At 56.1% G+C, this 16,718-nt stretch overlaps 1 protein-coding gene across 2 annotated transcripts in view; it reads left to right on the forward strand.

The window, feature by feature from the left end:
* The window catches only part of SLC38A10 (solute carrier family 38 member 10), a 29,039-nt gene extending 12,763 nt beyond the window's left edge, over positions 1 to 16,276 (forward strand). Inside the window, exons 9-16 of one of the 2 annotated variants that reach the window (XM_042893093.1) lie at positions 1,194 to 1,305; positions 1,467 to 1,573; positions 6,082 to 6,235; positions 11,231 to 11,401; positions 11,642 to 12,100; positions 12,658 to 12,780; positions 14,351 to 14,530; positions 14,863 to 16,276. In XM_042893093.1, coding sequence (XP_042749027.1) covers positions 1,194 to 1,305; positions 1,467 to 1,573; positions 6,082 to 6,235; positions 11,231 to 11,401; positions 11,642 to 12,100; positions 12,658 to 12,780; positions 14,351 to 14,530; positions 14,863 to 16,031 — 2,475 coding nt within the window. In that variant the 3' untranslated portion in view covers positions 16,032 to 16,276. The remainder of the gene's footprint in view (positions 1 to 1,193; positions 1,306 to 1,466; positions 1,574 to 6,081; positions 6,236 to 11,230; positions 11,402 to 11,641; positions 12,101 to 12,657; positions 12,781 to 14,350; positions 14,531 to 14,862) is intronic. The other variant, XM_042893094.1, reaches the window with a different exon arrangement.
* The last annotated feature ends 442 nt before the right edge of the window (positions 16,277 to 16,718 follow it).

Raw genomic sequence — 16,718 nt, forward strand, 5'->3', positions numbered from 1 at the left:
TTTGGGGTTCAGATCTCCCCTTCTCAGTGTCTCCCCGGCCGCGTGGTGCCGACACAGCGTGGAGCTGCAGTGCAGCACAGCCCTCTCCCACACGTTCACCTTTCCCAGGGTCAGATCTTCAGACAGCCGCTGTGACTATAGTTGGTCTGTCTGATTTAGACTGTGAGTCCCTTGTGGCAGTAGCGTGTTCTCCTCTGTGTATTGTACGGCACTAAGCATGCCGATGGTATTCAGTAAATAACAGTAAGAGATTGTGGGAATGTTCTGAGGCCTTTGTGTATCTGCATAAATAGAAACCTCTTAGGGCAGGAAATAAAACTCGAGCAATTTATAGCTCTAAATCCTGCCACTTCTGCCTGTGAGAAGCCCCCGGCTCTTTTCTCACGTTGGGAGAATCTGGGGATGGGGGAAGGCTGTTGGAGCGAGGCAGCGGACGTGGAGGGCTGGAAGTGCTGGGGAAGCCTCACTTCTCCCCTGGGCTCCAAATGTGTCACTTTGCTTTTGTGTCCCATCTTTGTGCCCAGGAGCGTGGGGACCCGCTGGCTTTCAAGGGCACGTGGGTCCGTGGCATCCTGTGCTTTCCACACCTCCTGCTCGGGGAACGTGGGCTGGGACGGGAAATGGAGGGCATCTGGAAACCCTCCAGCATCAGCAGCTCCCCCGCAGCTCTGCTCATCCTCTGCAGCCCAGCTGGGGTGTCTTCCGTCACGTCGGAGGAGCCGGCCCACACACTGCAACGCGGTGGGAACAGCCCTGCTCCCGGAGGTGCTGGGGATGCCTCAGTGCAGCAAAACCAGAGCTCTTCCCAGCGCCCGCTCTCCCTCCAGCCTTCTCAGCTGCGCCTGTTTCTCATGCCCTCGGCCTTGGGGCCACTTGCGGCAGCATCACTGGCAGAAGGAGTTGGATACAGCTGTGCAGTTCACATTTGGGGCAGGATGAAAACAGCAGCTTTGGCTGCGTGCCTCCTGTCAGTCTTGTTTTGAAGGTTCAGATGCAGTCGCGTATTAAAACTATCCAACTACATCTAGCTGCCCCCTGCCCCATCACTGCAGAGATCACAGTGCTGAGGTGTTGAAACTGCCCCTGTTCGGTCTGCCTGGCTCCTTTTACCCCACTGGCAGAGCCCGAGGGGTGTTTGCCTCAGAACTGTGCAGGTGTGCAACAGGGGCTCAGTTCATTCTTTTCTCTTCCAGCAAAAAGATGGCACCTTTGCTGCTGGGGGTTACATGCCCCCACTTCGCTTTAAAGCCCTGACGCTGGCTGTCGTGTTTGGAACCATGATAGGAGGCATCATGATCCCTAATGGTGAGTGAGGAATTTGGGGAAAGGGCTGCTCAGTGCTCATTCTTCCTGGCTCTGCTGGGTAGGATGGCCTGGCTCGTACTGCAGGCAGCTGCCAAGGGCTGCTGTGCTCGTGATTCTGGAAGAGAACAGCTCTGCTGACTCCTCTTGTTCTTCTTTGCCAGTGGAAACGGTCCTGGGCCTGACAGGTGCTACGATGGGAAGTCTGATTTGTTTCATCTGCCCAGCTCTTATTTACAAGAAGATCCACAAGAATGCACTTTGTTCACAGGTCAGTGATGCTGCTGCTTGGCATTCCCCTAAGCCCTCTGCAGAGCCTGGGAACAGCATTCATGTGGCTGCAGGAGGGCAGCTGCTCGGTGCTCCCTGCTGTAGCCACTTATCGCAGGTGGGACCGTCCTGCTCGGAGCTCACAGGCTGGCTCAGTGCATGGTTGCCCCATTTTGCACAGAGGCTCTTTATATCCCTCTAAGCTGCGAGCAAAGCTTTCATTTGCTGCGTGAAATGCTGCCTCCAGTCCGCCTTCTGACGGGCTTTAGGTTCTGTATCCACAGACTGGGGAATCCAGGCAGCCTATAAAACCTTACATCTCAGCCTACCTGGGCTGGGTAAAATAAACAGGGCTTCCCAGCGATGTGGTTCTTGCTGCTGACCTACAGCTCTCTGGTCTCAACCAAAATAATAATAAAAGGGAACACACACGTAGAGGTGTTGCTTCAGGAATTGATCTTTAAAAGATTGGGGTCGTTCAGAGGCTATTAAAAGTTGAGCTTTTCCTTTTGCTCCAGTTTGAATTGGCCTCCTCGGGGACTGAAACAAAGTGGCTCTTTGCTGGGCTTGATCTCTCTGGTTCTGCAAGTACTGCGCTTTTATGGGGTCAAAATTAACATGCTTTGTTTTTTTTCTAACAATGACTGAATCCATGGCCTTTTAGCAGGCCTGTGCTCCAGCATCACCAGTCACGACAGCACTGATCTGGGAATAAGGTTTTCGGCAAACTGCGGAGTCAGCAGAGGGAGAGCAAGAATTTCTGTGGGTCCTACAGAACTAATGGCTTTTTCTGAGTTTAATGACTTGTGGGTTTGCAAACGTATGTGAAGCTTTTAAGCAGGGTGCTTTTTTTTCTTTCCCCACGCTTTCTCTGACACAAGGAAATAGTCCAACTTTCCAGCTTTCCCTCTGAATTCTGACACTTTGGTCCTAACTTCTTTGACTGAAACCCCAAGCAGGAGTCTGAATGCCAGCCTGGATTTTTCAGGGAAACAAAGAGCACTTTCAAGTCTTGCTTTCTGTTCCGGCCGAGCCAGAACGTTTCTCTGCAGTGCCTTGAAACTGCACTCAGGGTGTGCTGAGCTCACTGGCTGCCCAAGGCGACTCTCAGCTGCCTGCAGTTGAACGCTGGGGTGCTCACAGTGCGTGACCTAAAATGCTGCTCACAGGACTGGAGATATTTGTCCTGCAAAAATCCCACAGAGGATTATCTGAAGCATCAGCCCCCGGGTTACCCTGGCATTTGAAGGGGCTGCTAGCAAGCTGTCCAGTCTTCTCTTGAATGATCCATGGCCTGTCAAGTTTGCATACTTGCTTTGACCGATGCTCTGAAGTGCTGCAGCAAGGGCACACCTGTCCTCAGGAGCGCCTCCAGCTGCATAGCACTCCGTGCCTCAGCTCTGAGAGCTGAGACCGGGGCCCAACCCTCTCCTTGTCCCTCCAGGCCTTCTGCAGAGACTCATTTATTCATTCCCCGTAGCTCTTTCTTTGGTCTCCTCCTTCATTCCTTCTTCCTTTGATCCAGGCGCTGCACTCCATCAAAATGTGCTCCTGTGAAAAGTGGCAGTACGGGGGGAGAAGGAGCTGCCCTGGGCAGAGCTGTCCCTCCTCACTTTCCCCTGCCTGAACAACACACGTACATGTTCTGCCTCCCCACCTGCACCCTTCTGAACATGTTTCCAAAGCAGCAGCTCTCTCATCCAGCTCTTTGACTTGCCGGGTTATCTGAACTCTTGCAGTATTTCTTCCACATGTGTTGGGCCACCTCTGGCTTCCAGTGAGGTCCAGCATGGAGCAGCTGGCAGCTCTGGAGTTGGGTTTTGTAGAGCTGGGAAGGTGATGCCAACTTAGGGTATGATACAGCACTGAAAGCAACCACGAGGGCTGCAGGGCAAGCAGGCAGTCCCAGACATTGGCTTCTGCCACCCAGCTGTGAATTGTCACAGCCAACGTGCAGGTTAGGAGCTGGGATCAACGTGGGGACGGCGGGCTGCTGGAGAGAGCAGTGACAGCAGGGCAGGGGAGTGAAAAGCTCGGAGTGAGCCCTGTGGGGCTGTGGGTGAGCTGGGGAGGAGCATCCCCTTCCTTGCAGCACGTTCCTGTGACGGCACAGCTCCGTGTCCCGCTGCCCTGGGGAGGATTGGCAGAACACTGCTGAAGGTCGTGCTCAGGTCTGTAAACACAGCTTTGAACTTCCAGCAGGAAGGTGTTGGTTTCTCAGTGTTGACACAAACGTGTGTCTGAGAGGCCCCTCCCTGGGAGGCCGTGCTGCTGCTGTCCCGCTCAGGGAAGAGGAGCTGCAGGGGTTGTTGCTTGGGTCAGGCAGTGCTCATTGCTGCATGGTGGGACGTTCCCCTCTCTGCTTTGGGTCAGTGCTGTGCATTGCTGTCATGGTGGAGGAGCCGGGGAGGGACACAGCTCTGCATTCCTTTGTGCTTACAGCGTCCCTCAGTGCACAGTGTCCAAAACAACACTGCTCAGGAGATGTCGTCACTTGAGGCAAACGCGGCTCTTGCTTTGTGCTGCTGGCTCAGGCGTGGTCAGAGGAGATGCTTTGAGCTAATGACACCTCTGTTCAAAGTTCAAGCTTTCTTCTGGGAGGAAGCACAGCCAAGAGAAAGCAAGCAGCAGAGGAAACGGATGCGTAAACTTCCTCTTCCAAGTTCCTGGCCGGGCCCCAGTGCTGCTCTCGGGAGATGGGTGCTTGGTGTGCTGAGCTGCAGGCAGGAGGAGGCTGTGGCCGGAGGGATGTTCCTCCTACAGAGTGCATGTCCAGGAGCCCTTCGGTGGCTCCCAGGTTCCCCTCAGAGGGGTGGAGGAGATTCCCCCTGTGGGAACAGCTGCTGGCTCAGAGCTGCTCTGCACGCTCTGCTTCTTCCCCTTTCTCCACCCCAAATGCGTTGGGTGGTTTCTGCCCCTGCTCTTCCTCAGGGCACCACTGAGTCCCTGCAGCCCATGCTGCTGCTCTTGTCAGAAGGTTGTCAACCTCCTGCCAGAGGTTGGCCCCGATGGTCCCTTGAGCACCAACTCCCTCCCTGTTATTTTTTTTGCACACCGTAGGTATCTCTGTGGAATGGAGCCGAATTACAGACCTCCACTCAGGTCTGCAGCATTCTTGGGCTGGGTGAGGATGGAGGTGTGGGGCAGCCTGGCCCCTGGGAAGCTCCCAGATGAACTCTAAATGTTGAACAATCAGAGGGGTTTAAATCCACAACATTCAAGCCCGTGGTTCCCTATTAAGATAAGAAACAACAAAAACCCTTTTAAAACCAGCAGTGATTTCAGCCGTTTCCTACGGTTTCCCTTTTCTCCCACATGGCTCCCGGTTCCTGTGGCACCAGAATACATCCTCTTTGTGGAAATGCTCTTCCTCTCTGCTGTTGTTTCTGGAGGACGCCGGCACAGCCGCGTTGCTGCCAGGGCTGTGGGTCGTGCAAGGGGGGGGGAAGTGGAGGGCAGGGACCTGCCTGCTGCTCCCGGCCTGCAGGATGTCTGCTCTTTGTGCACAGGGCCGGCAGCAGACCTTGCTTCTGTTTCCTTTGCAGCCCCTCTAAGATGTGCCCTCTGCTCCCTGGCTGTGCTGCTGATCCCTTTTCCTTCCGAAGGCGTCTCCTGGGCGCTGACCACACTGACCCCACTTCTGCAGCAATGGGGAGCCCAGCGCCGGCCCCACCTCTCCCTTTGGACTTCACCTTTCTATTGTGGGCTCCCCCTTTCATTTCCCAACTTCTCCCTCCTCCGGTAGCCCGTGGCAGCTCCTGTTGTGTTCACGTTCCCCAGTGGCTGTTTCTGCTTTTTCTCACGCTGAGCTGCATCCTCTTGTTGTACCCCTTGTTAAGTGTGGTGTGCATGCTGCAGGATGAGGATTCTGGGCAGTAAGGCAGGGATGAGCCCTTTCTGAGTTAGGTAAATTCTTTGCAGAGTCCTTCCCCTCACAGGATCCAGGTTCTGTCTCGCTGTGTTCCTTCTCTTTGATCTCAGCTTTCTGAGTTACTTCTCAGCAGCTTCTTCCTAGCTTCTACCCCATCCGTGGACCATTAGCCACAGGACTGCGCACGGACATCTTGCTTTCACAGAGAAGAATTTTTAAATGGTTCCCAGGTAAACCTGGCCTGTGAACAGGTCAGGCACCTCTGCTCTCAGCCAGAGCTGACTGTGCAGTGTTGCAGTGTAGCTGCTCAAAGTGCCAGGCAGTGTTCCTGTGCAGCTGGACTCCTGTCCACCATGTGCATTTTTCTATTCTGATGCCCTGTCCACCTCCTCTTGAGCCCTTCTGATACAGAGGCAGTCTTTTACAACAGCTTCCAGCATCTGAAACTGTTGTTTTGTGCCTCTCCATCCAAATACAAACAAACCTCTGCCGAGAGCAACTGTTTCCTTTTTCACCTCTTCCATTTCTCCTCAACTCTCCCTTACTGCTTTGAGTTGTTCAGAAACACTGTTTGCATGCAGAACACTGTGCAGTGTCATTTGCTTTGCCATGCTAACCAGAGCTGCTGCCCATTGCAGATCATCCTGTGGATTGGCCTGGGAATGCTGATCATCAGCACCTACACCACCTTGTCTGCCACTGAAGACACGCCGGTGAAGACCGAAGCAGTGGGCATGGAGCACCTGGAGGGAGAGGAGGACAGGTTCGACCAGGATGCTGTCAAACTCCCAGGTATGAGGCTGCTTGAGTCGTGCTTCCAGCTCTGGTCCCAGCTCCGCCTGCTGTGAGCACTGGGTGATGCCCAGGCAGCTCCCTGCAGGTTTTGCCCAGGAAAGCTGTGCTTCCTGGAGTGCAGCTGGGAGCTCCCGTGGTCCCTTTGGGAAGGACAGGCAGGGTGCAGGGCTGGGATCCTTTAGTGGGAGCAGAGCGTGGATGTCCCCACGAGGTGACCAGCGCTGCCCAAGGACAGCCTGGTGCTGGCTGACCGTTGCTGCTCCCAGCATGCTGCCAGCCCATCCTGCTCCCTGTAACAAGCCGTTCACTGCGCTCAAAGGTATGTAAATTTACGGGCGCTGACTTTTTTTGGTTGTGAGGTTGTAAATTTGGATTCAGATTTAGCTCTGACAAAGCCCTTGATTATGCCTCAGCTCTGTTTACGGGTCCACGTTATTTATTATTTGTTTACCGTGGCCGTTGATGGAATTACAGCCGAACCTCCCTTCCCCAGCTGCAGGCTGGCCTCGCAAGGCCACCACGAGCAGGTGTCTCCTGACCCCGTGCTGCCCCTCCTCTGTGCCTGCGTCCTGTTTCTTTATTTTATTTTTTGCTCCATTCTGCTCAAGCTTTTTGTTCTTTGGGGGCCTTGAAATATCCTCGCCGAGATTGAGAACGGAAGCGAGAGAAGGGCCGTCTCTTCTGGAGCTTATCCTCCCTCCCTGTTGTTGGCTGGGTTCCTGCTGAGCAGCTCTGAGCGTCTCTGACAGCGGTGCTGCCGCGATAACATTCACTCCTGGGTCGCTGCGTCCCTGGCAGCTGAGGGGTTTTCTGCCTCTGCTCTCACAGCTCACCCGAGATGCATGCGCCTTCCCAGGCGCTGTGCTGCCCGTGAACTCTGAGCAAAAGATGCTCTCAATCCCTTAATCGTGCTCACTCAGCAGGGCTGGGAGGAGGGATGCGATTGAATTCTTCCGTCTCGGTTAATTTTGGAGCAGTAATGGCCAAAGAACAGCTGCTCGTTTCAGGAGGAGTCGCTAATGACACGCGTGCTTGTGGCTGGGAGGATAAAAGAAGTCCCATAAAGGACGGTGTCCGCTGGAGCTGCTCCATCTCTTTGCCACTTCTTCCCCACGTGAAGCACTGTGGGGAGCTGCACTCCATGGCTGTGTGCCGTACCCACGCAGTGTCTGCACCGCCTGGGACTGGCTGCTGGGTTGTGTCAGACAATCAGAACCATGGCTTGGAAAGGACCCTAAAGATCACTGAGTCCCAAAAGCCAGGCCGTGGGCTGTCCCCCACCTGCTCAAGCTGCCCAGGGCCCATCTACGGCCTCCAGGGATGGGGCACCAGCACTTCTCAGGGCAGCAGTGCCAGGGCTTCACCTGGGTAAAGAATTCCCTCCTGGGACCTGGCAGCACGGTGCCCCAGCGCTGGGGATGCGCAGCTCTGCCTGCCCCCATACGGGAGCCGCGGCCGTGCGCCGTCTGCCTGCTGCTGTCAGAGTGCAGGGGGAGCTTTATGGGCTCCTTTGATGTTGAGCAGCCCAGAACTGTGCAGACTTTCATTAAAGCCCTGCCCTGTGGGCCCTGGGATTATGAATATTAGAACATTGCCCTTTTATGTGAACACGTATTGACCGGCGAGCTCTGAATAGTGTTTTTACTAACGACACCCAAGTGCCCATTACAGCCCCAGCCTGTATTGCTTGAGGTTTACTGTCAGCAGCTCTTCGGGAAAGGTATAAAACCCCTTTCAGAAGCGTTCAGCTGCACCATGCAGCGTGTGCACGGATGGTAAAAGGTTGCTAAGCTGCCTGTGGAAGCTCATGAAGGCAATTATCCATTAGGAGGGAAAAAAAAAAAAAAAAAAGAAAAAAAAAAGCTAATTAGGCAATTTCTCTCTGTATTTGAAAGCACCCTAGAGGGTCTCATGGGGCGGATTAAGATTTTGTAATATTTTTCAGCTCCTTACTCCACTGCTGCTGCTTCGCTCTGTGCCTCTCGCCTTGTGCAACGTTGGTAACAAAGCCCCGATTCACGCCGTGATGCAATGCCCCCTTTCCCCACTGCACCACGAGCCCCACACATCCCATACCCCGTGGGTGCGGGTGCCACCGGGTTGCCCTCTTGGATGCTTTGCGTTGACCTCAAAAAGAGCCCATCCCGGTGCAGCTCCACCAGCAATGGCTGCGCTGTGTGCTGGAGTGGCCCTGAACATGTGCGAGCCATGGATTATGCACAGCCCCTAATCGCTGTAGGAACAGCTTGATGCTGCTGCAGCTCTCCCCGGTGCTTTGTGCGAGCGAGCTTTTAATAGCGCCTGTGACACAGAAAAGGCAACTATCAGCCTCCTGTAATTTGGGTTCGTTTTTACTGCTGGTGCGTCAGGAGACAACTGTGAACTAATTTCAGGGATGCCATTTGATAACCTTGTGAAATCTGTCACCGTTTCAGCCATCAGGGGGGAGCTCTCCTGGGCGCCGCTTGGCCGGGGCTCAGTGCCTGCGTGCCTGGGGGCTCCTGTGTGCTCCAGGCTGTGCGGGGCGGCCCCGCTCCATTCCCTCCCCCGGGGCTCAGTGGGTTGTGGGGGGCCGGCTTGCTCCCATCCCCACTTTTCTCCTATTATCCACTTTCAAAATGGATAATAGCTCCTTTTTGCTGGGCTGAAGTTCAAGCAGGCCGTGTCCCAGTGCTGCTGTCCCCAAGAAGTGCTGCTCCCCGTCTCCTCGCGCCATCCCCAAGCAGGATGTGTATGGGATGCATGGGTGCACAGCCCAACACGGTCACTGCTTCGGTGGACGAGAGAGCTGTGAAAACCACGTGAGGAGGGATTTAATGCCTTTCTGGGACCGCTGCTCCCATCCGAAGCAGGAGCAGGGGGAAGGGAAGCTTTTAGGCTGCTAATCATGAAATTTTATTGCAGCCTGGAGAGGCTGCTGGCAAACCACAACACATCGGCGCGCACACGCGCTCACAAATCAGCTGCAGAAAGCCCCAGCAGCCCCCCCACGTCCGTGAGTGTGAGCGGAGCTGTGCTGCGGGTGAGCCCTGCGCGGGGCCGGGCGTGTTGCTGTAAGCCGAGGAGCTTTTATAGCCTCTCAGCCTTTGCCTGTAAAGTCCAACGCCGCTCATAAAACATTAAGAGGCACAGCATTACTGTAACGCTCTCCAAAGGGACCTGAAGGGCGACTAGACAGTTAGAGTGATTATTACACATCCTGAGCAAAATTGTTCTCTGCAAACCACATACAGCCCCTCGTAGATTTCCATGCAGCGTGAGAGGTCGTTAATTCACGCCCTGATGATGAACTTAATTTTGTTTCCTGCTGAGCAAATGACGGCTTAGAGGCAACTTTGTCTTATTATGGCATGGAGACTTTGGGTTTTGTTTGTGTTTTGTTTTTCTTTCTGCCTTTCCCCGCATTGTTTTCAGAGCACGGACCGTGGGAGCCCTCTCCTGATTTACGACGGAGCTGCTGCAGCCACGGGGCTGCTTCCACCTGCTGTAGCACACTGGGCATGGCACTACAGGCTGCGGGCACTGCGCCCGCTCTGCCTTAACTCCCCTGCTTCCCCTTAGCGCGCACAGCTTCCTTCTCTCCCCAGATTTTCCTGTTTGTTTTTCTTTTCTTTTCTTTTCTTTTTTCCTCTCCAACATCCTATTGCGTTACGGCCACCTCTGGCCATGATTTCCTCCTGCATTTGCAGCGTTCTGCAGCTCTGATTTCATCCACCAACAGTTTCCCCCGTACGCAGCAATCTCCGCGCTCCGCCGACCAATGAACGACGCCTTTCCTCCGAGACACTCAATAACGTTTTGCTGCTGGGCCAGGCTTTTCGCTGGGAACATCGGCGGGAGCCGCGCCGAGCGCCTCCCTGCACGGCCCTGCATCCTGCTGCTTCCCAGGGCGCACGTCCAGCAGTGGGCACCAGCCCCTGCTCTCTGCGCCGTCCTGCACGGAGCATCCTGCCCTGACCGCGGAGCCCTGGGGAGCCCCTCCGTGCAGGCAGCCCCTTGGGATCGGCCGCGGTTTCTCAGAACGCCCGCATCCTTTCCTCCCACTCTCGCTGCAGAACGTGGCCGGGGCAGAACTCAGGGCCAAGGACTCCAGGTTTCTGGCTGAGCCCTGCGTGCTTTTGGCACGGCTCCTTCTGGGCCAGGATTTGGCCTTTTTCTTCCCCGGCTTGGGTAAGGCCCACGCAGCTGAAGTTGTGGCAATCACTTCTTTCCCATGAGTTCATCTTGTAATAAATCGCACCAGCCCTGTGGAGGGGGAGGAGAAAATTGAAAGATGTTTATAGAATTAATTCCCCAAAGGAAATTGCATGGGGGCGGGCAAAGGGGGGGGGGGAGGGTGGGAGACTTGGGAATTTTTTTTGTTACAGAAGATGATTTTTTTTTTCTTCAGTTTGTTGGATGGAAAAAAAATCTGCAGTTCAACTTCGGTGCTGGGAAACAATTCTGTTTCCTCCTCTGCTTCTGTCCTGGGGAGCAGTGTGCTCCAGGGTCCTTCCCCCAGGTCCCCACATCTCCTGGGGCTTTGTCCTCACGGTCTTTCCTTTCTGCTCCCCAAAACCTGCTGCTCCCTTCCCTCTTCTTCCAGGGGAACGGCAGAGGTTGGGAAAATGCTCTTGCACTGCTATGAAAATTGAAAGGAATACATAACAAAACAGGCGTGGAGCTGCTCTGCAGTGTTCTCCCAGCATGGGCGGGTGCTGGGGGCTGTGCTGGGCCCCCGGGTCCCCATGCTCACAGCCCTGCAGCGGGCAGCCCGGGCGGATGCTACCATCTGGCGGCTCGGGCTCGCAGCAGCTCTTGCTCTGCGCTGCTGCACTGGGGAAAGGAGCAGCGAGCAGAACAAAGCCCCGGCCCCGCTTCGCTGGCGCTGGTGGAAGTAGAGCAGCCACGTGGAGCAGGGCTGCTGTGGGCACAGCAACCACCTGGGTGCTGGCGGGGGGCTGTCGGTGCGGCTGTGCGTAACCCCTTCCACTAACGGTGCTGCGTTTCCAGAGCAGAACCCGGCGGTGGAGGAGGCGGAGGATGACCGCCATAAACCAAAGCTGCTGGATGAGAAGGAGGAGATGGAGCAGCCACAAATCAAAGTGCCCATGGAGGTACCCGAGAGAGACGAGGAGAGAGGAAAGCCAGAGGAGAAAGTGCAGCTGGACCGGCCCGACCAAGGTAAGGAGGGATGTGGGGAAGGGCCGTCAGCTCTGGGACTGCTTTGGGTAAAGGTTCTGATCTCTGCTGGTCGCCTCGTGGGCTGGTGCGTTGTAGGATGCTCTTGGGGCTGGTTATGAATGCAGCCTGTTGATGAGGGAGCAGATGCGGGGGGCAGCGGGTACCCAGGCATGGCCATGCACACCGTAAGCCCACTGGCACGGGGCAGCCGAGCCCTGACCCTGCTGCTGTACGCTCTAGGCATCGCCCTGCCCATGGGGGAAGCACATCGCCACGAGCCGCCCGTCCCGCACGACGAAGTGGTGGTGGACATGGGGAGGGAGCGCGAGGACTCTGTTGAGAACAAGCAGGCGCTCGGAGGAGAAGAAGGAAACGCACCGAAGGCGGCGCCGCGTGAGCCAGCCGAGCTGCATCCCCAGAAAGAGGCACAAGGGAAAGAAGCTGAGAACCGAGCGCGGGGAGGGACTGAGAAACCTGTGAAGAATCTGAAGAACGCCCCGGAGGTGAGCGTGCCGAAGGATGGCCGGCCATACAAAGAGCAGGAGCTGGGCAGAGCAGCACAGGATGCTAAGGCTCGAGCTGCCGTGCTGGCCGGTGAGAAGAATGCTGAGGCTGCAGGTGATGGGGAGAAAACGAAGCTGCAGTTCCCCAGGAAGGCGGAGGAGGTGGTGAGGTCCCTGGAGAAAGAAGCAGATCCTGGTAAGCTCCCTCTGCGTGGCTCTGAACAAATCCTCCGGTCCCGTAATGTGCCCCCAGTGACCGGGCAGTGTCCTTGCTCCATCCTCCAGCCCGTGTTTCCTTCTCATTTCACAAGATGAGCACGTGAGCGTGCACAGCCCCTTCAGCAGCTGCTGGCAGAAAGGAGGAATCTGGTGGCTTTGACAGCTACTGTAATATCTGTCAAACAGTTGTTTGCCAGCCTGCTAAATGTCAGGTGCTGTGCTGTTCCCGTGCGTCTCCCAGCTCACTGGGGATGCGGAGCTGGGAGATCTTGACAGGTAACACATTGCTAAGTGCCCATCTGAAAGTGACTTAGAGCCATTTGTGCATTTTAATTGGCTGAGGTAGTTAGCACTGGCTCGCTGCCATGAGTCTATAAGATTGTTAAATATTTTTTTTTTTTATGACTTCCCTCGCAGTCATCAGGTTGAATATAAACTGTGCTGGCACGGGCAGGGACAACGCGATGCAGAGTCGCTGTGTAGAACCTTGAGCTCCTCCCCGATGCCAGCACCTGTCGGTTTGTTCATCTGCAGGTGAAAAGCCAGAGCTGCCCCTCCCGGAGCGCGTGGAGCCAGCTCAGCCCCAGCAGCTGGAGCAGAGGGAGAGCCGGAACGGGGAGGACAGGCAAGCGGAGAACGCAGAGAACAAGCTGGAGGGTAAGTGCAGGACGTGGGCTGCCAGTGCAAGATTCCTCTGCAGGAGGAACGTGCCAGCCCTGCCAGGCCTGGCTCTGCTGAGCACATAGCTTTGGGCCAGAGTCACCTCGGCGACGGCAGCAATTAGTGCCTGTCTGCAGCTGACGCCTCCGGCGGAGGTTGGCACATTGCTGCTGGAGTCCCTGGCACGGTGAGGCCGGCGCGAGGCCGTGAGTCACGGCTGCTCTCTGGCTTCCTGCTCCTGTGCCAGCAGCCCTGACTCGATCCGAGCACGGCCAGCCTAAGGCCGTTTGGATTCTGCAAAACACGGGCAGAGCCGGGTGCCCTGCAGGGTGGGGAGCCCTGGGTGCCCCCTGTGCGGGGCCACCTGGCACCGCGCTGTGACCCCGGCGCTGCGCTGCCCTCGGTGAGCCCCAGTGCTTGGCTTTTATGGCTGTTGATGTTTTGATGAAGGGTGCCTGTTAGAGCCCAGCCCGAGCGCTGGCTGAGCTCTGCTTCCCGACATCAAAGGGGAGCTGGGAGGCAGCGCAGCCTTTGTTTGCGGGGAAGAGGTGTGCCACACAAACACGGAGCTCCGCGTGTTTGCAAAGCTCTCAGCCAGAAACGCTTTGATTTGGCATTAAACCTTTGCCTGCTCTCAACCCCAACCGTTCCCATGCTGCGCTGGGACCGGCAGGCTCGGAAGGAGAGATGGCAGAAATGCTTTCATTGTTTATTTTGAACCAAGTGCGAAAAATAAACAGATCGTGAGGAGTCAATTGTGCTCCAAAAGGCCGCGCTCCCCCCGCAGCCCCACATTCTGCAGCGCACTGAGAGGGGAATTCCGGAGGCCCTCTGCTAACAGCACCGTAACGTGAACTGGAAATCCTTCTCCGTAATCACTCTGTGGGTGATTAGCAGGACAGGGCTAGGCGGCTGTGCTGGGAAGGGATTAACGTGAGCAGCATCCCGTTTTAATTTAGATGGCGTTTTACAGGCTATTAATTTTGACATTATTTCCTTTGGGGCGTAACGGTGGAGAAACACCTCGAGTTTGGGGAAAAAGCTGTTGGCTGGTGCAGGAGGCGAGTGCCACACGCTCGTGCTCTGCAGATGGGGTTCACCCAGTGGCTCCTGAGAGGAGAGTAGCAGCAGTGCAGCACTGGGACCATTTTGTGCGTGTCGTGGAGCTGACGGCGAGTGAATCAACCTGAGTCACTGCCGCTCGGCCTGAGCCGTGCTCTGCTCTGTGTAACTCACTCCGTGGGGTCTCGCTGGTGGGCAGCATTCCCAGTCCCAGTGCCCGGAGCTGCTGGCTGGCGCTGTGCTTGCAGCCTGCCCTGGAGCTGCATGCAGGCTGCCGGCCCCCTGCTGCCACGTGGGACGTGGTGCTCCTGCAGTGCCCGCAGTCAGAGCTGTGCAGGGTCGTGCCACGGCGTTTCCTGCTCTGGAGGGCTGGGGGCTGGCCTGTCCAGCAGCATTTCAGACCGGGACTTTCCTGCTGCAGAAAGCCACTGCGGTCTCTCCGACACTCAGAGGTGAGAAGTGAGGATTTGGAGTCATGGATTTTTTTTCTTTTTTCTGTTTCTAGAAGCAGAGCAGGCAAAAATGCTTGATCATGCCATGCTGCTGCAGGTGATCAAAGAACAGCAGGTGCAGCAAAAGCAGCTACTTGACCAGCAGGCAAAGCTGCTGGCTGTGATTGAAGAGCAACACAAGGAGATTCACCAGCAAAGACAGGAAGAGGGAGGAGAGGAGAAGCCAAAACAAGGTAAGGAAACCACCGGGGAGCGTGAGCCCTCTGTGAGCTGGTCACTGCTCAGAGCAGCTTCAAAATCAGGCTGGGAGAGATCCAGGTCCCTCCAACACATGGCAAAATTCGGTCTGCAGCAAGCCATTCCTAACTGTGTTTGAGCTCCAAGGTGGGGATCCCCTGTGCAGAGATAATGCTGCTGCTCATGTCTCACCCTGTTTCCCCACCTGCCCCTTGGTGGTGATCTCATTCTTCAATCTCATGTTGTGCACAACATGGTGGGAGCAGGGAACCTATTGCTCTCTGTGAAAAAAAAAAAAAGCTTGTACATGTCAGTTTTTCTTCCGCAGCAGAAATGCAACAGGAGCCTGCTGTGCCTCTCTCCAAGAGTAAGGAGGAAGAGAACCTAGGAGCTAAGCAAGAAGCTGCTGCAAATCTACCGGGTAAAGAGCCACCGGAGCACCCTGTGCCGGGCGCAGGCAGGCAGGCTGCTGAGTCAGCTGAGCAGCGCAGGGTGACAGCAGGAAGGCTGGAGGAGGCTGGGCACGGGCGTGAGATTCCTGGGGTTCCTCCCAAGGAGCGGAAGGTGGCACAGCAGGAGATTGACAGAGCTGTTAGGAATGCTGCAGAGAACTCGGATCCCCTTCACAGAGATGCCCAACGTGTTCCAGCAGCCAGAAACCACCTAGAAAAGAAGCCCTTGGCTGAAGATGCAGGAGGAGGTCATGAAGCCAAAGCTGGAAGAGACGTCCACGAGAATTCCCTGAAAGCTGTGGAAGCAGCTACAGTTCCTATCCAAAGAGAACAGCTGAGGGCTGCCAAGGTTCAGGGAGTAGCAGGAAAGACTCTGGAAAGAGACTCGGGAATAGACCTTAAAGCCAAAGCAGTGAGTCAGGTGGAGCCCAAAGACCTGGCAGTTGCACTGGACTCCTTGAATAAACGGAACGTGGCAGGGAGTGAGCAGCACCTACGGGAGCATCCGAGAGCTGCAGATGCTGAAGGGGCTGATGAACAGCAGCCAGCCTCACGGGGGGAACTGGCCATCAAAGGGCAGGTGAAGGAAGAGGATCCTCAGCAGAGGAGGGTGGACGCAGCCCAGGACCTTCAGGAAGAGCTCCAGGGCAAGCAGAGGCGTGTGGTCGGAGGGCTGGCAAATGGTGCTGAGAAGAAACCGAGCCCTGAGAATGCTGCTGCCCGAAAACTGGAGAAAGGAGTGGCGATCCCTGGGGACCAAAAGCAGGATGGTGACATCAAACCAAACCGGGACCTGAAACTGCAGGCGGACCTCGACCTGCGGCGAAGGAGGCGGGACCTGCTGCCTCACCGGGAGGAGGAGGAGGAGGAGGAAGCCGCACAGGGGGCGGGGGTCTTCATTGGCCTCAACCCCCTTCCGGATGTGAAAGTGAACGACCTGCGCAGCGCTCTGGAGACGCGCCTGAACCAAGTGGCAGAGGGAGCGCAGCAGGTGGTGCACAGCCGGCAGATCAAGCAGATGACAGAGGCGGATGGGAGCATGTGAGAGGGGGGCCGTGCGCCGTGGGTGGCTCGGGGTGTTGGCCACGGGGGGGAGGCTGGCAGGCTGCGCAGGGGAGGCTGCAGTTCTCCGGCTGTTTGCTGCTCAGGCAGCTGAGCCAGCTGTGCGTTGCTGGATGCAGCGTGCGATCCGCCGGGCCTCCTGGAGCTGTGAGTGCTCTGCGGGCTCCTGGAGTCCCTGCGGGGTCGCACCTCCCCCGTGTGCCTGCAGAGAGCTGAGGAAGTGACAACCGTGCCTGCTCTCCTGCGGCTTTCAGAGGTTGCCATTGAACTTGGTTCCCTGGCAGCTTCCAGGGGCTGTTTTCAACATCTCCTTCATATCAGATTGCCTTCTCCCTCCAGCTCTCAGCTCCCCCTTCAGAGCCAAGGTGTCTGTCCGTGAGGTTCCCCTGCCTGCTTGAAGAGGCTTCTCTGGGTTCCTCCACCCAGGGCTTTGGGGCAGGGGTCTGGGTCTGCAGGAGCAGAACTGGGGAGAGATGCCTGACTCGTGAAGGGTTTCACTCTGGAGCAGCACCGAGGCAGACTGAGTTGAGGACAGGCTTAGCTAATTGCTTTGGTGTTTCTCTTGAAATGGGAGCTGTTAGTCTTGCATGTTTAGGAGTTAGTTGTGGTTTAGGGACCTAGTTTAGTAGAAATGCTGCCTTAAACGGGCACAACTGCTGCTGTTGTGCTG

The sequence above is a fragment of the Lagopus leucura genome, unplaced genomic scaffold, assembly GCF_019238085.1.
Source record: "Lagopus leucura isolate 7727_CA_CO unplaced genomic scaffold, USGS_WTPT01 111-9_obj-0_obj, whole genome shotgun sequence".
Lineage (NCBI taxonomy): Eukaryota > Metazoa > Chordata > Aves > Galliformes > Phasianidae > Lagopus > Lagopus leucura.